Here is a 22,400-nt window from a genome sequence, read left to right on the forward strand (position 1 = left end):
AAGGTCCGTCTTGCATTAATGAACACTCCTTATGGGCTCCTGGGACCGGAGAGCTAGAAAGCGTATACGGTTTGGTTGTCTTTCTATTCGAACTAGACCGCTTCCGGATACCGTCGTTTGTTTTCCAACGAGATCCCAGGTTTGCATTCGGGTCCCAGCGTGCAGTCTCGTACGTTGATAATTGGGTCGATGGATATGACCTATGCGACGTTTTTCTCGTCCCCGATGGTTCATATCCACTGCCACCATGCAGAGTAGGTCCTGTCATTCTGTAGAGATTCGAAAATAGATGGCCATGAAATAGAGAAGATGACTTTATAAGTGACACGACCTTGGAGTTTCAATGTGTCCTATCTTTAGCATAACACCGAAAATAGCATACTCCAAGTTTCGATCTAATAATAACCCCTATGAAGGAACAAAGCTTTAACCCATATTGTTAGTCAAGTGGCTTTTTCTAAGGGACCGTGATCTTCAGTAGAGGAGCAGCCTCGTACGACGAAGTCTCTTGGTTTGAATTATTACAGTATGGATGGATGGATGGATGATATCATTTACCCTGACCTCTCGCTTTTAGTTGGATTCTAAACCATAACCCACTAGGCTGAATGCGGATTCGTATTTTAGTCTAGTTGGGAAATCAACTGGTCATGAGCCCGGATTGCATGACCTTTGAGCGCGCCGGTTCGATCCTCACAGTTTGCGTTCTTGAGCACCCAGAGCCACCAGAAGACGGCCTATGATTGGTCGCATAGCCAGGCAGCAGAGCTCCACACGCGCCCCCAACCAAGTGTTTATGGTTTACGGGGGAGAGTTGGATTCTAAACCATAACCCACTAGGCTGAATGCGGATTCGTATTTTAGTCTAGTTGGGAAATCAACTTTTTTGCGAGGGGTCAGGGTAAATGAAATCCATCCATCCATCCATCCATACTGTATCATACTGTGTTGAAACTGGCTGTCATACTACATATGCAATGCTTCCTACCACCATCTGCTATTGTCCGCTGGCACATAACAGTATCAATGTTAGATCTATCAAGTGGCTAACATTACACGGTAACTCGCAGAGTGACAGTACACTGTGTAGAGACTCTCCTAGCACAGAACCACTCTACTGACGAGGGATAATGAATAGCGCAGAGGCTGTGACCACTGTGGCCAGGTCACCGGTGTCTTTGTCCATTAGCTTGATTGATCCCTCCATCTCAATCTTCCGTCCATTGACCTTTGTTGGCCAGGCTTCCAGGAACAGCTCAGCATCAGGTGGCACTGGTTGATGATAACTGAGTGTCAGACTTGCAGTGACCGGAGGGTTGCAGCAGTCGACAAAGAGCTGGTTACAGCAGTCGGCAAAGAGCTGGTCGAGGAGAAATGCTTGGTACCCTCCGTGGAGCTTCCCCGGGTAGTAGCATACTCCCTGGCTAGGTGACAAGGCGATTTCTGCCCGGGCCTTATTGCCTACCTCACTCAGATGAATGGTGGGTGTGTAACCTTGAAGAAGCACATGTTGTATTCCGTATGTGGGGTGCCTATCGAGGCTGTCGTGATGAAACTGTATCGACTGGTACTGCGGCAAACTGTTAGCTCATTGAACGTCGAATCTAGCGGACTAGGCGAGGAATCACCTTCTTTCGTATGTTGGAAAAAAGACCCTTGCGAGCGTGAAGTTGTATTCGTGATCCGTCCCATAGCATATAAAGAAGGCGCTGAACCTTTCCCCTTCCCCCTATCCAGGCAGAGTGGCGACGTGGATACATGACGACTGCGAGGAGGTTTGAGATCCAGGTATGACTCTCTCAGTCGAAAGCAAAATTGAGATGGAGAATCCGGATATAAGACGAGATTCTACGCCTAGGTCCCTGTGTGTGTGGGTCTAGAGCAGATTCCTTTATCATACACAGTGTACCAAAAAGCTAGAAAAGGTAGCAGTCATGATTGCGTTCACTAAGCGTATCGCATTCTACTGGCCATCGTTAGGACACACTAGACATATTACGGTTATACATCCGTTGCTTTGACCGAATAACCCTCGAAAGACCTAGACCTTATCGATTATTTCTCGCTGAGTGAAATCAACACATCGAGTGACATCATGGGATCCAGTTACTTTCCTTGGTGATATCGCCCATAGATGTCGCGTTGCGGTCTAGCCATGGGCCATGCCCTGTGTGTTCCTCGCCTGGGGTATTTAATACATGCTTTGCCCATTCACAGGCAGCGTCTTCTTCCTTGTTTACAGCGCTTTTTGGGTAAATTGCCTATTTACTTCGATTTATTTATCTTGGTATATTGCTACCAATTCGTTGCTCAACATGGATACACACCCGGAGCTCTCATCTAGTGGCCCAGACCCCAACCACAAGTTGGACATAACGGTTCAGGAGGAGCCACAAACCCCATCATCCAGCCCTACCCTCTGTTTTGGTGACCCCAGCTGGACTATTCACTTTCAAGACAAGAAAGACGACTCCCAGCCTACCGACTATAGCGCTCGCCAGTGGGGCACTGCTACAAAAATCCTAATCTCCATCGTTGCAATTGCCTCGTTCTTTGTGGTGTACGTTCTGATTCTTCCTCTTGAGGCTTCGACTAAAAGTTGATTTCAGCACCCTGACAAATTCGATCTACATTGCTGCCATTCCGGGCGTTAGAGCGGAGTTCCAGATTGGATCTACCTTGGCTATATCGCCCGTTACCCTATACGCTATGGGGTTTACGATTGGTCCTCTCCTCTCGTCGGCTTTGTCAGAGGAGTTTGGGAGACAGTGGGCTATTAAATGCTCTCTGCTCCTTCACCTGGTCTTCACTATCCTCGGTGCCACAGCGCGAAACTTTCGGACCCTTGCCGTTGCCCGTGCCTTATCAGGCATTTTGGGCTCTCCATTGGTGACCATATTTGTGGGAGTCCTGAACGATATATGGAAGATGCCTGAAGATCGGCTGGCAGTCCCTGTATTCCTGCTCTATGGACTCGGAGGTATCGCTGCTCCAACAGTCGGGCCTATCATTGGACAGCCCGTCGTGGAAGCCGGCGGATGGCGGTGGTCCTTTTGGCTGATAGCCATACTGATTAGTGTCTGCTTTCTCGCAGTCCTTCCTATCGCAGAAACCTACGAACCGGAGGTGCGGAGGAAGGCGCTCAATCTCCCTCGTCGTGACTGGCGCAAGCTCATAGGTCCTGCCGTCCTACAACCTCTCGATATGCTCTGGAAGGAACGTATCATATTCCCCACCACTTCTGTTACTATTGCGGGCCAAGTCGTGCTTTTCGTTCTCTACGAATCGTTCCCGATCATGCTGAACGAGGTCTATGGATTCTCCCCATACCAGACGGGGCTGGCCTTCTTAGCCCAACTGGCCGCAGGCTTTGTGGCATTCCCACTGTTAGCCTTTATCGAGAGGAAAAGACAAGCCACCGTGGAAGACCCGGAATTTATTCTCGTCGGCGGCAAGTTAGCGGGTGCCGCGATGTGGGGTTCTCTCTTCACGTAAGTTTTGGAAACTCCTTCCCTATACACCAGCCGGGCAATAAATTTGGAGACTTCAAGTCATCAGGAGAGACCCGTCCCGTGGCACCAGAAGGTATACTGACATCAAGATAGTCTCGCATGGTTGCCACGGCACAATGTTCATTGGGTCTGGGTAATTCTGGCGTCTGCTGTTTTCGGGTTTGGTTTTGCGTTGTCACAGGTATTTTGCTTCTTTTGACTTTGAAAGACTGCCGCTCATCTGTTCTGCAAACAGTTAGTCTATGCCTGCTACAAAAACGAGGTGTATAGTGCCGAGCTCGGGGCTTCCGTTCTCGCAATCGACGTGTCTATGAGATACGGGGTGTCGTGTGTATTTCCCCTGTTCACCATGCAGTTTATGGAGCGGATCGGGTTTCACTGGATGATATCTCTGTTTGGGGTTCTACATCTAACCCTATGGACTATTCCGTGGGCCTTACAAAAGCACGGTGCTAACGCGCGCGATATAAGCCCCTATCTGAATCGCCACTCCCGACCGTACGAAGATGCTGTGAAGAGCATTCAGACGGCGTAAATGCCAACCCAGAGTCGTAATGAGATATGTACATGGCGGCTCTACCCTTGTAACAAAGATTTCATGTCTGTAGTCTTGAGCTTCATGGCGGTTCTAGGCTCCTTCTGATTGAATTGGATGTTATTACCACCTTGGGCCCCGACTAAGTAGGGCTGATTTGAAGTCCTGCCACTATTATATCATCATAGCTCTAGTGTCCCTAATACGGGAACCTCTTGTTTCTGAATGCGAGATTAGTTATCCGTACAGTAGCCAAACCACGCTTCATTCTTCCTGAAGTTGGATAAACACCCATTACACTAATCGCGCAACGCTGCTTTTTTGGCTTTTGCCGTCACATTAAGATCAATTGCTTTTGGCTCCTTCCTGCATGGTCCCCACTATCAGCGTCGATATTTATTCTTCTTTCTAATGAGGATTACAAACAGACCACACTTGTAATAGCAACAGGTGCAACACGGCAGGCTTTAGGTTACTGGCCGCACTCTATCCGGTCAAAGAGGGTATGGCAAATTCTACGCAGATCAACGAGATCCGACCCATCGTATCACTTATCGATCCTATGCCATAGAACTACTGTCAATTCGATACGCTCGACAAATGCTAAAGAAATGATCGAGATTCGTTTGACTGACTCTAGAATCCTCATCAGTTCGGGGTACTAAGTCCACAGATCCAGTCGCTATAATACATCTCATTCCCTACCTACGCCTTAGGAAAGAAAAATGCAAAAGACTGAGGAAAAATACAAAATAAAAACAAAAACAAAAATAAAAATAAAAATAAGAATAAAAATAAAAATAAAAATAAAAATAAAAATAAAAATAAAATGATAGGTTCTATTCGGGACTGTTGCGTGAGAGCCCCTTGCGTCGGGCCCACGATATCCCGTGCTGGACATCGCACACAAATATCGCCTGGCCTTCCCCTCCCTCGAAAAGAACATCGCCGTTTCGAGGGAGAGCCGGGCTCTCTCCGCGACGGTTTCTTCAATAGTTCCTTTTACAATGGTGCGTCATAGTTCGGCGGCCCCCAGTCTAACCCCTGGGGGACAGACCACCCTGGGCTCCTCGATCTATCCACCAGAGTACATATGGAATTCCCTCTCCGACTCCCAGCAGGACTCATTCATCTCTACTGTGTCCGCGTCCCTTGTTGCGGGCGACGGGCAGCGCAAGCGCCCACGTTTAGACCTCACTGCGGAAGAGGATGCTGACGACGGTAGGGTCCCGTCTCTTGTTTTGCCAGTCCTTCCCCGTTTCCCCGGCCTCGACCGTGCTGCTATTATAGCCGTTTTCGAGCACACCTTCCGACCAAAGAAGGACCTCATAAAACTCCGTAGCCCTGAGTTCAAAGCCTCGGCACCGGATGGCGAGTCTTTCGACTTAAAATCCACATCATCTGGCCTGCAATTCCGCAAGGTAGTCTCAATTAAGGACTGGGGAAATGACGCATCCCTCTGGGCCCATTGCTTTAGCAATTACGTCGCTGTCTGGTGTGATTTCTTCGCTGCTAAGCACCCGTTATGCATCAGTGGAATGGTTCTCTTCCACCGCCGCATTTGTGACCTTGCTAGGGCATATAAATGGCAGGACTGTATCCTGCAAATGGCCCTGGACCACCACCAGATGGTCGTCGATAAAGGCGACCTCACCGTTTCTCTTAGCGATTGGGAAATTGGGAAAGCCCTCGAAAGCTCCTACCTTCGCCCGGACAACGTGCTCCCAGCAAAGACAGCGCCGGCTACCCCAACCACACGGTCAACGCGCTCTACCGCTGCGCCAAATAATGACACTGTCATTTGTGAAAAATTCAACTCTTCTGCTGGCTGCCACTGGCGAACATGCCACCGAAGACACGTCTGCTCTAAGTGCGGCAACGACCATTCCGTGACAAGCTGCAAAGTAAAACCAGTGAGTTAGGAGCACGCCGGGGTCGGCCCTGGTATAGGTCAAACCCTGTCGCCACCAACTAGCTGGCCAGCCCCGCGTCCCAACACTTCTATTCAGTTTGAGGTCTTCGACCCTTCCCTCCCGCCTCTGCGTGATTCCGCTTCTCCCTTCATTGCTTCGGCGTGGAAAACCCTCCTCGAACGCTATCCTGGCAACCTAGGGACTATCTGCAGCGGCATCCTTACATTCGGCTGCCGCCTCGGTTGTACGATCCAGCCAAGATACCGTCGAACTCCTAATCACCGCATCGAGGAACACTCTCTTATCACCCAGAAGCTCTCTGATGACCTATTATGTCGTCGGGTGCAACCATCTACTGGCCCCGTCGTTGTTTCCCCACTAGGGCTGGTGCCTAAACACGACGGGAGCTGGCGCCGTATCCATGATCTTTCCTACCCGCCGGGTCGCAGTGTCAACGAGTCCATCCCCGACGCTGCTTCTACTATACAATACATATCTATGGATAACATCTTCGATCTCATACGCACGTCTGGACGAGGATGCTATATCATCAAACGCGACATCAAGGATGCCTTCCGTAATATCCCAGTCGCCCCCGCTGACCGGCCCCTCCTAGCCTTCTCATGGGATAGCAAGACATACATGGAGTGCTGCCTCCCATTCGGCCTTTCAACGGCACCCTTCATCTTTAACCTTTTTGCTGAGGGCCTTAACTGGCTCCTAACCGCTTACTTGCCGTTGGCCTCTATCGCTCATTACCTTGACGATTTCATCGTTATTTTTCCTTCCTCCGTGGGAGGTCTCTCTAAAGCCCTTACCGCTTTCAATAGCGCATATATTCCTCTCACGGATGCGTTAGGCATCCCATGGAATGACTCGAAAGACGCCGCGGGTACCGTGGTCAGTGTCCTTGGGGTCAAAATCGACACGACACTTCTGCAGGCCCGTATGCCTCGCGATAAGCTAGCACGCGCATCTTCCGAAGCCGCGTCGCTACTACAGCTAGATCGTGTCTCGCATAAAGCTTTGCAACGTGTAGTCGGTTTCCTCCAACACTGCTCAATAGTTATCCGTCTCGGCAGAGCCCGCCTTCAGTCGCTCTACAGCGATCTCGCATCCTTCCCGCCTCACCAGCGCTCCGTCCGCCGCCTATCCCATGATAGCCGCGGGGATCTCGCGTGGTGGAGGGACACTCTCCCGTTATTTAACGGCATCCATTTCTTCGAGAAGAGCCGCCCCCTAGTTGCCCTCTACACAGACGCGTGCGACTCAGGTCTGGGCCTCTTCTTCTTCTATGCGCCCTCATGGGACTCCGCCAGGGACTGGATGTCTGCAGCGCCTCACCTGCCTTCCACCCATGCGGCTATTGTGGACGCCTCCTCCGCCTGCGGCGACGTGGCCCACATTAACATTAAGGAGGTCTCTGCGATCCTGCAGGCCTTCCTCATACACAGCCCCCATTGGGCTCATCATCGTGTCCTCGCTTTCACGGACAGCGCCGTCGCGTTTCATGGCCTGTCTAAGCAGGCACTCCGTGGGCCGGCTCATCGCTCTCTGCTCATGCTTTTCAGCATAGCAGCCGCCCTTGACATCGAAGTCCAGCCACACTGGCTTCCTTCATCGGAGAACCTACTAGCTGATGCACTGTCCCGTTCCGATTATAGGATCATCGCTGATATTTGCCCACAGTGGACGAGCTCCTTTCCCTTGCTCCGCCAGCCTGGTTCTCTCGACAGCCTATTTTCGTGAATGCTGGCCATGCAAAGTTGGTCTGGAATGGCCTTGCCGAGGGAACCAGAAGAGGCTATCGCTCTGCGCAGCGCTCGTACACCCGTAGCTGCGCTATTATCGGAGTGCAGCCCTGGCCAGCCACTGCCCCGTCGATCTGCACTTGGCTTACGGAACGCCTGCTGGGCGCGGGTAGTTCCCCACCTGTGAAGCCCGATTCAGCTATGTCTGAGCTCTCGGCTCTCCGCGCGTATCACATCGATAACGGTCTACCTGACACAATTTTTGACCTCCACGCAAAGCATTTTCGTCGCATGATCGATGGCGCTCGTCGGCTGCAACCGCCCCGCCAAAAGCGGATTCGCAACCCAATCTCACGCGCCTCAGTCATAACCCTTTCAGGGAATATCTCACATATCCCTGCCCAACCGCTGGGGCTCTCAGCGGCCCAGAAAAATGACCTTAATCTTGCCGTGGCCGCCCGCGTTGCCTTCGCTGGATTCCTTCGGGTCGGGGAATTTACATACTCAGCTGCCGACCTTAGAAACACTCAAGTCTTCGCTGCTACTAAGTTAACCCGGGCGGATATCAGGTTCTCCCCCACCATGGACCACGTCCTCCTTACCTTGAAGAGAAGCAAGACCGACCGAAACCACGAAGGTGTCAATGTTGTCCTTGCAGCAACAAACGACGCAGCCTGCCCCGTCGAAGGCCTTTCTAAGCTATTCCTCCACGACTCACAGCCTATGTCTGCCCCCTTGTTTACGCTCTCCTCTGGCCCCTTCACCTCATCCGCCTTCCAACGTGCGGTTATCTCTAAGCTCAACCGCGCCGGGGAAGATACCACGGGACTTAAGGGTCACAGTTTCAGAAAGGGGGCAGCACAACACGCCCACAACGCAGGCTTAAGAAATGACCACATCCAAGCCCTCGGGAGATGGTCATCCGAAGCCTTCCGCCTTTACTTCACAACACCTACGACAACACTGTACGCCTGGAACCGTCAATTCCAGACCGGTTATCCAACTCCGGTCTCATCTTCCATACCACCAGCCCCTCCACCATCCTCTTTTGGCCCACCGGGTCATTTGGGCCCGCCTGCAGCCCTCACGGCGCTGTAGCCCTCCGTCAACGAGGCCTACATCGCCAGTGTTCAGACCGCAGGTGCCCCGTGCGAGCCAAAATATCTCATCCGTCTCCATTTGTGCCAGTGTAGCAATGGTTAGAATAGAATAAAAATAAAAAGGGGAAAGCGGAAAGGGGAAAGCGGAAAGGGGAAAGCGGAAAGGGGAAAGCGGAAATGATCGACGAGGTCGCAAAATCAAACTTATCGTGAATATTGGAATGAATTCTCCGATGTCTGGAATTTAACGAGTAAAGGTTTTCGATGCACGGCCTATTTAGCAACATCTGAAATAGGAATATCCACTGTCATGATATAACCAGTTCTTGTAGGAAATTCGGGCAACCATCGGCCACTGCTTCTTCCAACCGACGCGGAATAACATGCTACCAGGAAGCTATGCTAACCGACTAGTCTGCTTTTAGCGCAGGGTTCCTTTTTCCCCCTTTTCGAAAAAGGAAAAAAAGGAAAATCATATATTAGCTTTTCTTTAATTCATCTTTTCTATTTAGGACATTATGCCCCACCTTCTTCTTCTCCTTTGTTTTCCTTTTTATCCTTTTTATTTTCCTGTTCACAAAACATTTACGCTACGACGATTGAGCTATCCTTCTTTTGTTCTTTCCAAAATTGCGCATCGCGCTAATATGTCACAACAAAACTGTTTCCTCTGATTTCCTTCCGTTAAAGTAACCATGATCGATCTACTTAGGTCTTTATATGTAGAGCTTTGGCGCATTGCGTCAGTTTGGCACTAGCCTTATACATCCTAGGACACTGTACATGTTACATGTAATTTTAGCACCATTCGGTGGGACTAGGCGGGTCTAGTAGCTAACCAATAGAATCACCTAGGTCTCTATCACGTGTCCACCGCATTTACATCTACAGCGTCTACGAGTCGCGTTGGCAGCGGCCTTCGGCCGCTGCTACCGGGCGCGGCGAGTAGGATGGTAGGGAGTTTCATTCTTGAAATATCGATGTTATGGGACTAAATAAAAGTTCTCAACGTAGGTTCTATATATGTGAATCTCGAACGTCGGCATGGTGGCTGCATAAAGGTCGAATCTCGCCCCATTATCTGCTGTCACAGAGGCAGTAGCAATTCGTGATAAACGACATTAATGGTGTCTTGCTCTATGTCATTTGGGTCTCGGAGAATACGGATGTCTACGGCAGAGCGGACGCGGGATAAGCTAGTGTAAAGTTGGCCATGGGCGAAGACCGGCAGGGTGAGATCTAGCACAACCCAGTCCAGAGTGAGACCCTGGCAGCTGTTGAAGGTGGTGGCATAAGCTAGACGCAGCGGAAATTGCCGCCGTTGCACCGTCCAATTCGCGCGGTGAGGCCGAAACTCGAATGTGATCCGTGGCAGGTAGAACGTCGGCGACTCGGTGTCAGGCGTGCATGCTCGTTGCAGTAACCGTACCTGCACGACATTCGGTAGCAGGTTAACCACCTGGACCCTCACGTTTTTGACCAAGTTTTTCTCGATGGAGAGATTCCGCATCACGCTAGCAACGGAGCCAATTTTGAGTGAGAGCTCATGCGGGGGTATTCCGGGCTCGTTCAATACCGAGAGAAGATCCGCCTCTGAACCCGTGGGGAGATTGAAGGTGGAATCGTCTAGTTCTTTAATCGTATCATGACTGTAATAGGTCTCTGGCGCAGTGGAAGGTTAGCCAGAGGAGCATGAAGGGTGAGTTGCGTCAAGCGATTAGAATCATGTTACAGGGAATAGTCATTAGCAAAAATCGGAATACCTGCACGCCCCGGTAACCGTTCTAAGATGAGCTTATTAAACAGATCAACGCGCGCATTAAACGGGCTAAGGAATGCGTGCTGGACAGCAGCGGCGGAGGTAGAGACGGAATCTTGTGGGAAGAGGAAGTCTGCCGCAGCGTCAAGGTCGTCAAGATGCTGCAAGTGATGCAGTGGCACACTTGTCTCATAGGGGTGTACACCATCTCCTACCTGGTCCACCCATCTTGCGTATACCAGATCCCCGGCCTGTCGGACCGGGGTAGTCAGCCGCAGGACCTTAAAGTGGTTCCAGAGCGTGGAGGTGCGGATAGAGCTGTTGACAGTTGCTGTAGGCCCAGAACTTCTGCGGACGACTGGTGCCACCTGACGAAAGTCGCCTAGTCCAATGAAGAGTTTTCCTCCAAATGGCAGGTCATTCCTCATGATATCTTGAAGGAGCTGGTCTGCACACTCCACGACCGCCTTCTTCGCCATCGGCAGCTCCTCCCAGATCAGGAGCGAGGCCTGGCGTAGGAGCTCTGCACGACCTGACTGGGGGCTGACCTTAGACACCAAGCCCATGTCAGACTCCTGAACAGGAATGCCAAAGGCCGAGTGGGCCGGCCGACCCCGCTCGTAATGGATCACACTGAGGGCGGTGGTTCCAGTCACGCATACGATGCGCTCGTCTGCCCTAACGCGATCACACATGGCGCTCATCAAAAATGTCTTCCCGCGACCCGCACGGCCGTCGATGAAGTAGCAGCCGCCAATGTCCGATTGGTCTAGGAGATGATCGAAGATGCCTTTTTGATCCGAATTCATCCTACCGTAGGCCTCCTTATGCCTCCCGCGGATAGATACCAGTTGGGTCTGGAAGAAGGCAAGTTCCAAATCCACCTCCGCACAACGTTGAACGGGCTCCGGTAGGCCACACTGTGCCAAGGACGATCCCTGTGCTGAGAGATAGCGTGCCAGGTCCTGCAAGGCAAGGTCTGTGGCGTGGGCCGTAGGGTGACGTAGTCTATAGTCAGCATTGAGATCGCCGTGGAAGCGGGACCATAGTTCCACAGCTGGAAATGGAAGGTTAGACAGAAGCTGGGCAAAGAGAAAGCGGAGCTGGGACGGGCGGCTGTAGGCTGTGATCGCTTCATTCATCGCGTACACGGCCTCGTGGTTATCCTGGAAGAGTCCTAACTCAGTGGCAGCCTCCTGGTATGTGGGATAGCAGTGCCCCCGGATAGTGCGGACATCTTCGAAGCTGTTCGCTGGCCGCACCTGGAGCAGTGCGCGTAGGTAAAACGTTTCCTTCAGACGAAGTGGGACGGTCTGAAGTCGGGTGACAATAGGCTGGCTGACTCGACGGCGCAACACCTTTTGGCATGGTCCCTTTTCGGTGGTGACAGTAGCAATGAGGGTCTGACCTCTGTGTAGTGGAACATCCAGGGGCACCGTCTCTAGGTAGAAAAGGCTGAAGAACTCGGTATACTTCAAGCCTGAGAAGGTTTCTGTGGATGGGCGTTTGAAGTACCACAACAGGTCGCTCATCTCGGAGTAACCCGGTTGGTTTCGATCGTGCATCCTCCCTAAGTTCTTGCCTTCCAGATGGACAGAGAGGCAGCGGACACCAGGACGTTTGGAGACAGTATGGAAGTTGAGGATGCGGTAGACAGCCTCGGACGAAGAGAGGTAACGGGCGTTCATATCGTCTCTGAACTCATCTATTTGGTCGTCCTCATTGTCTGCCCGGGCATCGTGGAGGGCCCGAATACCAAAGCGCGCCCGATCGGGTCCTTTGAAGAGGTACTTAAACAGGTAAAGGAAGATCGTCGCTGTAGAGCACACGTCCGCATAGATATGGCAGTCGAGCAGGTGCACTAGGGCGGGTACAGGAGGAGTCACCCATCGATCTTCCTGCTTGCGTCGGCGGTAATGGACACGACCAAGATCATCCATGTCTGGTTGTTGATAGGTTGAGGGTACTCGTAAATGCAGCGGCCGTCTCGGTTACAGCGTGACGTGGACCGGTCCAAGTGGTTCTGTGAGTGCATATGGAATCTGCCGATCGCTGCATGTAGGGCAGGGTCCTCGTCCGGATCTGGTAACTCGGCGCAGATGAAGCCATCTAGTTGGCTCAAAGGTAATTCATGTTGGAGCTTAACGACCAGATGCGCGTGTGGTAGACCCCGTTTCTGGAACTCTGTAACGCATATCTCGTACATGAGGCCTCCAAATTTCTCCCTCATAAAGGCCTTCAGCCCACAGAGTCGTCCGTGGAACGCACGGCACACCACCGCAGGGATGTCTGTGAAATGTTGGCCTGCGAGCAACTGGGACTGAATCTCGGGCCAGTTAGGGTTGGTCGTCATGGTGAGGAACAGTGACGGCTTGGCCAGCTGTCGCGCGATCGCGAGGGAGTCAGCCACCTGGTCCGAAGCCCAGGCCCGGGACCCCATGAAACCGGCAGGGATTTTGTTCTCGAAGAGATCGGGGATGTCAGGATTTGGAGCCTCATCCATGGCAGCAGCTTGCATGCGTCGGCCCCGTTTGAGATAGTGCAGGCGCTCCTCCTCCGTCCGCGAGAACATGTCCACAGCATATTCACACGCCAAACGGCCATAGATCCGCATGCGTGGCTCGCCCAGGAACAGGTGGCGGTACCATTGGATCAGCGTGCAAGGTATGTTTTTCCGGGACTCGTCGAGAAAGCCCCAACCTCGCGTGCCATGTGGAAAGAGAAGTGGATATTGTAGCGGCTCGTACTGGCAAGACAGGGTCGGAACGAACCGTGGCTGCAGGCCACCTTTTCTGTAAAAGACGACCTGTCGCGGGGCTACGCGGCGGAGATTTTCCGCAGTGATAACTGCAGCGAGCTCACCACCCGCAGGAGGGATAGAGAGCTCAACAGCGAGGGCGACTGTTTGGTCCGGGACCTGACTGACGGCGTGCCGCAAGGTCCGCACATAGGCGGACATAGGGATTAACCAGACTGAGAAAATCGCGTATCCCATGTAGAATGTCATTAGGGATGTCATGATGCCTTGCCCGTAGACCTCGTTCGGACTCGTCATAAAGAAACCAGTGCATGCTGTGACCCGTATCCGCGACATCCAGCAAACGGTGGTAGATCCGGCCTTCTAGGACCACGTTCGCCTGACCTTGGAATCGAACGAATTGGCCAGTGGTGCCGATGGCGGAGAAGACAAACAGGTTATGGAGCCGACGGCTCATGGCAGACACACGGCCTTGATACCGGTCCAGGAGAGACTGCACAGCTGGCGTGAATGGTGGTAGGTGAGGTAGGCGTCTGCGGCCTCGCCGACAGCACCAGCCATCAGCCTCAGTGGAAAGAAGGAGCACACCGCAGAAGGAGCAGTCCCTTGACCAGTCCTGAGAGAAGGGCCGGACTGCAGCCTGGGCAAGGAGTTTCCACCATACAGGTTGCACTGGAATAATAGGCGGTTGACGGATATAAGGAAGCAGGGCTCCCCTTGCGCGTCAGGGTTAACCGAAGCACGTACAGGCAGCGGACGATGCCGCCGCCGCCGCATTCGAGCTTTATGGCGGCAGTCATCACAGACCCTATACCGAGCAGATTGCCAAGGTCGCGCACAGCCCGAACAGAGCACACGCTGTTCAGAAAGGGTGGCGTCTGTAAACGACGGACGAACAGTAGGAGCAGCAGGAAGAGAAGACGGCACCGCGGTGGGAGCTTGGATTTTGGACGTGGACAGCCGGTATCGTTGCAGCTCCCGACAGCGAGAGCAAGTTTTATATCGACTGGGCTGCCAAGGACGGGCGCAGCGAGAACATAACACCCGCTCCCCTGATGCGGACGCCATCCGCAGTCAGAAGCATGGCGGGTCGAAGGCGTAGAGGACCTTCCCGGACGGGCAGCAAAAGGGTCGTTGAAGCCAGGCGCGGCATGTTCTCTGTAGAAACGGTGAAATGCTGGCGGGTGAGGCCCAACGGCACATGCGGCTCGTCGGGCCGCAGGGCAGGAGAGGGATCCCTAGGCACGACCACAGACCGCCGCTCTACGCCCACCAGCAATGCGAGACGGCGGCAGTGGCATGAATCACCCATGGAGCAGCGCAACACGCCCACGCGAACACGCGACGGAGGTGGCACGTCCTCACGTGAGGCGAACACTGCAGGGGGTCACATGGGGTCCAACAATCTATATAAGTTTCTTATAAAACGCGACAGTGACGAGGTAGTTTTACATTCCCTTAACAGGCGTTTTTACTCGGATTATGCTACTCTCGGTTGGTGAGAGACCTATACGACGAGAATGACTAGCGGATTTCGCAGCTGTGATCCCGAGCTCCCCATTAGATTTACCCCAGTTACACACTGGAAGACGCGCGCTGCGCACGCTGTGGCCCTGAAACGAAAAGGGTTGACGAAGTGAACTGGATTTGAAGAGATAGTATGACAATGAACGCTTGCTTTTGATAGGGCGCGGATAATAATTATGCACGGATAAAAGTATGAGTCAAATATATGTATGCCAAGCCACGCAGTACGATGTGGCAAAAGGGGTGATTGGTTGAGCATGTGAGTAGAAATATATCCGTAAAGTTAAATTGAATTATTTATCACGGGATGGGGCCCCTAAGTATATATTGCTACTAGTGTTCGTCTACCAAAAGTTTGAGGTCTAAAACGAGTACCTTTACGTTGATTCATCGCAAGGACTATTCTGTTATGGTGGAGCACGGTCTCATTTATTTGAAGCTTCACGCCAAGCAGCAATCGTCTCCTTCTCGAGGTCCTGAAGTCTTTGCATTTCAGTTAGTAGTCGGGGATCAGGTCTGAATCGAAGATCTTGCATGTCGAGTTTCTGCAGGAGATGAAGACCTTTAGAGGAACGCAGTCGAGATAGCTGCACATACATCGAGCAATACTTCCGGTGACGATCCTGTCCTCGGATCGCGGGGTCATCTTTAAGGTCGAGGATCGCAGCCACAAGGGTCGAGCCTTGCACTTTATAGTCGGTAAGGCTGAAAGCGGGGCACATGGGAACTTGCGTTCTACGGACCGAATAGCCTTTCAGGGTGATAGATCGCTCTAAAGGAAAGACTGGCAGGACTGAAGGTTCAAGGTCTTGAAACGCAGTGGGTTTGGGTCTGTCCGGTTTAAACAATATGCAGGCGGGTGGTTTGGTGCACATGATATAGAGGTCGTTGATTTGGAAGAATTCGGCTAACAGAGAGGTGTCAGGCAACGTTCATGACTATTTATGGATGACAAACGGACCAGTCTGATCTATCACGATGCCTACAGCAGTCCCCGCAGCACCATTGACCAGGCCGAGCAGGGTACAGATGTTAGTCAGTACGACTGCAGGCATATTTGGGGTGTACAGAAAGAGTCCCGGGAAGGGGATCTTAGTGCCTTGGTCCGGCTGCTGGAGCAAGTCGTCTGCATGGAGCCGCAAATTGATTGGGCCAGTAGACTTGGTTCGCGTATGAAGCGCAGGAAATATATAGACATTTTGGCATCGCGTGTGTGCGAATTGCTCTATCCGAACGCGATTTATTTGGTGTCGCAGAGAGTTTAGCTTGACGACAGTGATTGCATCTTCTAACTGAGGGCTGGTCAATGACGTGATGGTTTGGCCGTTAAGAACTGATCGATCGGTTTCAGTCAAAGTCCCTGTCCTCGCTCGCGATAGGAGGTCCCGAAATGGAGCATCTGCTGACTGTCTCATTTGCTCATCCAAGATGATTACCTGTTTGAACTGATGCCAGAGGAGCCGACCGTTCTCTTCGTCGCCGGCTCCCCTTCGTGGCTCCTTCCATAGCGCCGGACCCCGAACAGGTGGAAATTGGAAAAAGTCGCCGATAAAGATGACAACGGGAAGCCCACCAAAAAGATCAGGGGAGGATCTGTCGAGGGATTTGGCGATTTTGCAGTGGTTATTAATCACGCTGATCATGTTTAGATCCATCATGCTGACTTCGTCTACGAACATGATGGTCTTGCGAGACCAGAGCCGTCTCACTCTTGCTTTCATCGTGCCTTGACGGGAGCGGTCGATGGAGATCCCTAAGGATGTATGGTACGTATTGCCCCCGATATTATCCGCGGCCGCACCTGTTGGTGCCGTGAGGATCACCTCGTCCTTCCTTCCAATAAGATCCATACCAGCGACGATTGCGGTAACAATCTGGCTCTTCCCGGTGCCGCCCTCACCTCCAACATAGAGGAGGGTTTGTTCGCGTTGCGTTGGATCATAAGGGTGCTCGGCCCAGGCCAACGACTCAGAAAGGATCTTCTCTACGATCATCCGTTGTTTCCGATTTAGTGGGATCACTTCACATACCAGGGAGGTGAGAGAGGCGCCGGTGGGATTATGTCCAACCCGAGACTGGCGACCATCCATAGCAGGGGCCATATCGGAGCTAGCCAGCATGGGCTGGAAGGTGCTATCTTCAATCTGGGCTTCGAAATTGTCAAGTGCAGAGCTAGAGGTCGCAACCTCATGATCCATGCTTTCCTCATGATCAAGGTTGGTGAAACCTTTCAGTCGAAATTCCCATGCCTGTAAAGTAGACGGTGGGATGAACCTTAGGCCCGATGTTGCGTACGCAGGAGTGCGTAAGATGTCGAGTGGCTGAAGGTTTTGTAGAGCTAAGCTTCGAGTTTGGGGTATCGCACGGAGCAAGGGAGGGATCCGCCGTCCAGTGAGTAGAGTCTCACGATGCCATGCTTTGCTGATGGAGTGGTAGGCTGCGATCAATGTTTCCAGGTTAAAATTCTCATCCTGAAGGTGAAAGAATTCATCACCGTCTTCTTCATCAGAACCGAGACTTGCAGGCTCAAAGTCATCAACATCATGGCGAAATGAGTCAGCGGCACCGTTTGCTGACTTCCACATCTTTGCATCAGCCTGGCAGTCTTCCTTGGATTTCCGTAGGAGTTCGATGTTTCTTGCAAATCCTCGGTTGTGAAATGTGAGGGTTGATTCAACGGCCGCCCATACTTGAATGCAGGCGTCCCGTTTTGTCGCATAGCGTCGGAAGAGGTTCGTTAAGTGATGCCAGGGAACAAAGAGTCCCAATAATATCTCGGATATGTCATTCTTGACCGCGGTCGTTTTCGGATGGCCTCCTGGAATCGCGTCTTCCGCGGCCTGGAATTCAGTTAGATGTCCGTTGAAAGTCACGGTAGCCACCTGGGATGAGGTGCGCGCCAGGCGCTGTACGTGCGTGGTATATCTAGGATGGTTCGGGTCAAAGTCCATGTCGTTCGCAATGGCATCGCGTATATTCTTGGTCTTTACAAGCATGCAGTATTCAAATAACGCAAGAGGAGCCAGGTTCGGTCCACGCCATTTATAATCGTCAAAGATGCTTACGGGGGCGGCGTCGCCAGTTTCGTACCTGCAAGGTTCTTCTGCTACAGGATCAGAAGGGTGACTACTTTCAGGGTTATCCGGCTGAATGATCGCCCGGATGTATCGCCTTAGCCACCATAGGTTGATGCGGACGAAGTTGTAATTGATCGTGTAATAGGTTGGTAGCTGAAGCAAGACGCTGGCGACCTGTACACCACTGATTTCTCGATCATGAGAGAGAGCATTAAAGCAGCGTAGTGCAAAATTATTGACACCCTTTTCTCGAAGTCGCAGGTCTGTCGCTGTTGGTGGCTCAGCAACCTTTGCCTTCTCAATGGATTGCTTCAACAGAGCTGCCTTAGCTATTATCTGCCATGGAGAGACATCATACTTCGTGGCGTAATTTGTGATATAGTAGATCAGAGACAAAGACTTGGAGATCGTTGGAATCCAGGAGATGTCTTGATTGGAACGGACACAACTGGCGATGGCCGGGTTCCACGGATTGATCCAAGCGTGACTTCGAGCGAGGTGAATCAATCCAAACTCATCTATGGTCGAGGTAGGGACGAGATATCGAGGCATGCCGAATCGACAAGCATTCTTTCTGGATCCAGTTTGCCGGTACTTGAAGCACGTGGTAAGATGATTTTTGGAATGAACCTGCATTCTACGAGCGACGCAATTGCTATCATGAGATAGTTGGAGATGAAAATCGTCATCGGATTCGAAGCCTTTGGCCGATGGTGGCATGCTGGGAAGGTTCACTTCGGGGTCGTGTGGAATACTCTCATCAACGCCTTGGATAATGATTGATTCTAAGTAGCGAATCATGCGAGCTGCAAAGTCGCTATCCTGGAGAAGACGCTCCCGTAAACTAGTGAAAGCCAGATTCCCCTTTGCCCATGCCAATCCGTGGAGATGCAACATGCCTCGGCCGTTCGTCTCGACAACAGCAAAATGGTTCGAGAGGTCGCCAAGGATACCGATCCGGCCAGTATTAGTAGCGAAAAGTCCGTCCAGGATGGCTTTACAGATGTGATGTAAGAAATCGGCGACCGCCACCGGGTTAGAGGTAGCAGCAGCCTCACGGATAGCGGCATTTGCAGTGGTAAAGATGTCCCCAGAGTACTCTACGCCGGCCAGGATCAGGACCAGGGGGTTTCGCAGGTCGGACGGGTTGATAGTGATCCAAAAAGCGGGCATGCCGAACCGGGTAATCAGTCCTCGAATCTCAGAACGCATTCTTAGTTTCTGGGCGAAAGATCCCGGGACTTGCATGCCGATTGTCTCGATATTTCGCAACAGTCGTCGGATGATTGGATCCTCAATCCTCTGGCCAGTTGCGACCGCCTTCGCTGCATCCTGGAGCTGGCTCACCGTCAGAGAGGCTATATCGTCCATAGCTGATTGCCAATTCTGCCGTTTGATGAGGAACGCGTTGCCCATCGACGACTTCCGGAGCTGGATCACATCATACAGCAGATACATGAAGGTTTTGTGGCGTGCGAACCTACGCGAATAAGCAGAAGTAAGCATCACTTTTTAAATTTTCTTTTTTAAAGAAAGCGACCCACCTCCTACTGTGGTGACGCAAAGCCCACTCGGCAAAAGCGCCGAGTGACACCGGGATACTTCGCTCATCGAGATGGCCCCCGAAGCCAGTCGGAAACAAGGCTGGGAATGCGGCGGTAAAGTAATGAGGATCTGTCCAGTGATCCACCAGGGTGGCCTCTCCACGGATTGTGTAGGAGATTGCCGGCATCTTTCGATGATCAAGGGGCCGCATGTTTCTCAAGCTTTCTCTACTCGAGATGTCCACACCCGATGGCGCGGATCTGTTCGCGACTACATCGAGCAGTGCCTCCAGCGTGGAAACATTGGGGTCCTGACGTTCTCCATTGATGTCTGTACAGACGGAGCCAGTGATAAGAGGCCCACTACCACCGGAGTCAAGGGCACTATTCTGGGCAGCCTGAAGATCGTTCTCGTAGTTTCCTGTCTGCAGGCGTACCGTGTACCCCTCACGTTCATGGTGATCTGGTTCGTCGAGACTAATAATGTTGTCGCGCAGCTCTGGCGGGATGAAGTCGTCACCCCAGTCGTCGATTATGGGGTAGTTGATCGTGACGTTACGGTAGAGGTGGTTATGTTGAACAAGGTACTGTAAAGCCGCCAGGACCTTCGCCTTCTGAACGACCAGAAATGGATTCAGGTCTGAATCTACAGGGGGTCGAGCACCCAGCCAGAATACCTTGATTAGGCTATGCAGAGTTAACTCAGGGCTCGGTAGGATCTCGAGAAGTGGTCCTGGGTCTTGTGGGATGACAATGAAATGACTGCGGAGGGCATGGTAGTTGACTGGTGCGGGGCGGCCACCCGGCCGCAGTTTCAAAACGACACCAAGAGGATGGCACTTGGCAATGAGGTATTCTTCCGTCAGGGTGAGGCCTTCCAGATCAGACGGATAGTCCTGGCACAGAGTTATGTTCACCAGGTTCTTCGCAGAGAACTTCGGAATCATATCCCGATTGAGTGAAGCATGGCATGACCAGCAGAGATCCCAAGTATTGCCATGCCGGCCGCAAGTATCAAGGGCTCCCTCCAATGGCAGCAGTAATGGGTCATCATTATCCACATGGTAGATATTAGTGTTGAGGGCAAGTTTTCCGCATGAACAACAGACAGATCTCTTCGCAGCAGCGGAAATCTCATCCTCGAATCTGGCTACGGATGTTCGTATGTGTGAACAGGAGATCTCCGGGGGAAATACATTGGAGGCGACGACCCGAGCCTCCAGCTCATCGCGCAGGAAACCCAGCGCTCGATCTAAATTATCCGGTACCGTCCCCAGCTCTAGCTGTCTTTGCCTTTTGACTGCGGCACTCAGTGAAGTTGGGTTGCTTCTTTTCTTCCCGGCGGCGACCGGGGATGGCTGTGATATCAATGGCGATGGTAAGGGAGGCACTGGCAGAGGACCCGCAGGAAGCAGCACTCTTTGCGTTCTCGGCTCGGTTCCCAGGTTTAATGGCACAGGAAGTGCGAGTGGCGGTTGCGGAACTGGTGCCAGAGGCCTTAAAAAGACCTCGTTGCTGGCAAGGATGCCCCAGTGTCATGAGCAGGATGCGGGGTGGGCGAAAGTGGTGCTAGAGGCCTTAAAAGACATCCCCCTGTTGGCAAGGATGAGGCAGAGTCTCGAATAGTGTGCAGTGCACGCTGGACAGCGTCAAAAATGGTAGCAAATCAGAGGACGGTCCACACCCAGTACCTTATGAGATGCCGCCATCCTTCGTGTAGCTGGCTGGCGACAGCGGTCACACGTCTTATAACCCGTCGACTGCCAGGGTCGCGCGCATTTAGAGCATAAAACACGTAGGGTGGAAAATGCAGGGTGGAAGTGCAATGTAGAGGAGGCGGCTCAATAGAATCGTTGCTCCCTCCCGCGCCGGCCGTAAATTGTTGAGAAATAAATGCCCGCTGAGAAGCCATGGTCCGGCGGCGCAGGACGGCATTAGTAGGAGCGCAACATGGAGAAGTAGGCGGCGGCGTGGAAGACCAGGGAAAATACAATCTTATGATAGAAAGCCCAGAGTGCCTTCCAAGCCGTTCTTCTGTTGTCCTTTGAAGCTTTCCAATTTGCTGGACACGCAAAGCACAGTCGGAGCGCGGGGCTTTTTGTGCAACCCATTTGTTCGTGTTTTGAAGCGGTTCGCACTACCAAGACCTAAACGAACCCTATCGGATTCAGCCGCTGCCTCCCGCAACTCTAACCGCGCCTTGACCCATGCAGCCACACCGGGTGGCACACCCTTTAGGCCCGATATGTTCGACCGTATCCGCTCATTAAGAGATGGAGAAAAAGCATGAGATGTTAACACGAGCCAGGGAAGCACAAAGCTTAAGGAGACCAAGCCTAAGGAGGAAAGAAAGACAGGTATCAAACTATCAATCGGAAGAGAGCCTGGAAAGGAAGAACAGCAAAAGCGAAGAGAGCGAGGAGAACCCCAAAACACGTCACGAAACGCCCGTGCCAGGCACGTGATAGCAAAGAAAAGCAGCAAACGAAAGGCGAAGGCGTGAAGAAGAAACAGCAAATAAAAGCGAAGAAAAAAAGAGGAAACAGCAAGTAAAAGCGAAGAAGCAGCAGCGAAAACAGCAAATAGGAACAAAGCTTGGCAACGAAAACGGACCAATTAGCGCCGCGAAACGTAAGGGCTGGTGAGGTGTTGGGTACTGGTGACGCGCGCTACCGCACGCTGTGGCCCTGAAACGAAACCGGGGGGAAATGAGGAAGAATTTACAGATGTCATGAACATTGAAAGTTTGGATTTGGTAAGGTGCCGGAAAGTTACACGAACGTTCGCTAGGATACGCTAATTGTATGCAAGCCACCTCACGTTGTCCTGTGGCGTAACGTGTGATTGGATGAGTATCGATGCAGAATAGAATATATCTGCAAAAGGACCCTTTAGTGAAGAGTTGCTTGTATGTTTCAATTTCC

At 52.1% G+C, this 22,400-nt stretch overlaps 4 protein-coding genes across 4 annotated transcripts; 1 reads left to right on the forward strand and 3 right to left on the reverse strand.

Moving 5' to 3' along the window:
* Nucleotides 1–1,114: 1,114 nt before the first annotated feature.
* Nucleotides 1,115–1,697, reverse strand: N7446_010619 (PaaI family thioesterase; the record flags this gene model as incomplete). Its single annotated transcript, XM_058519362.1, has 2 exons — nt 1,115–1,570; nt 1,629–1,697. The coding sequence occupies 2 exons, from the start codon at nt 1,695–1,697 to the stop codon at nt 1,115–1,117; spliced, it is 525 nt and encodes a 174-aa protein (XP_058368200.1).
* Nucleotides 1,698–2,315: 618 nt separating this feature from the next.
* On the forward strand, nt 2,316–4,047 carry N7446_010620 (MFS general substrate transporter; the record flags this gene model as incomplete). The annotated part of the gene is made up of 4 exons (XM_058519363.1): nt 2,316–2,560; nt 2,610–3,491; nt 3,606–3,693; nt 3,748–4,047. The coding sequence occupies 4 exons, from the start codon at nt 2,316–2,318 to the stop codon at nt 4,045–4,047; spliced, it is 1,515 nt and encodes a 504-aa protein (XP_058368201.1).
* A 5,851-nt stretch (nt 4,048–9,898) lies between these two features.
* Nucleotides 9,899–13,589, reverse strand: N7446_010621 (uncharacterized protein; the record flags this gene model as incomplete). Its single annotated transcript, XM_058519364.1, has 3 exons — nt 9,899–10,473; nt 10,575–12,512; nt 12,566–13,589. The coding sequence occupies 3 exons, from the start codon at nt 13,587–13,589 to the stop codon at nt 9,899–9,901; spliced, it is 3,537 nt and encodes a 1,178-aa protein (XP_058368202.1).
* A 736-nt stretch (nt 13,590–14,325) lies between these two features.
* Nucleotides 14,326–14,640, reverse strand: N7446_010622 (uncharacterized protein; the record flags this gene model as incomplete). Its single annotated transcript, XM_058519365.1, has 1 exon — nt 14,326–14,640. One exon carries the CDS (start codon nt 14,638–14,640, stop codon nt 14,326–14,328), a length of 315 nt encoding a protein of 104 aa, XP_058368203.1.
* Between the last annotated feature and the right edge of the window lie 7,760 nt (nt 14,641–22,400).

Source organism: Penicillium canescens (assembly GCF_028828765.1).
Source record: "Penicillium canescens strain IBT 15451 chromosome Unknown utg000007l_segment0_segment0, whole genome shotgun sequence".
In the NCBI taxonomy this organism is placed as follows: domain Eukaryota; kingdom Fungi; phylum Ascomycota; class Eurotiomycetes; order Eurotiales; family Aspergillaceae; genus Penicillium; species Penicillium canescens.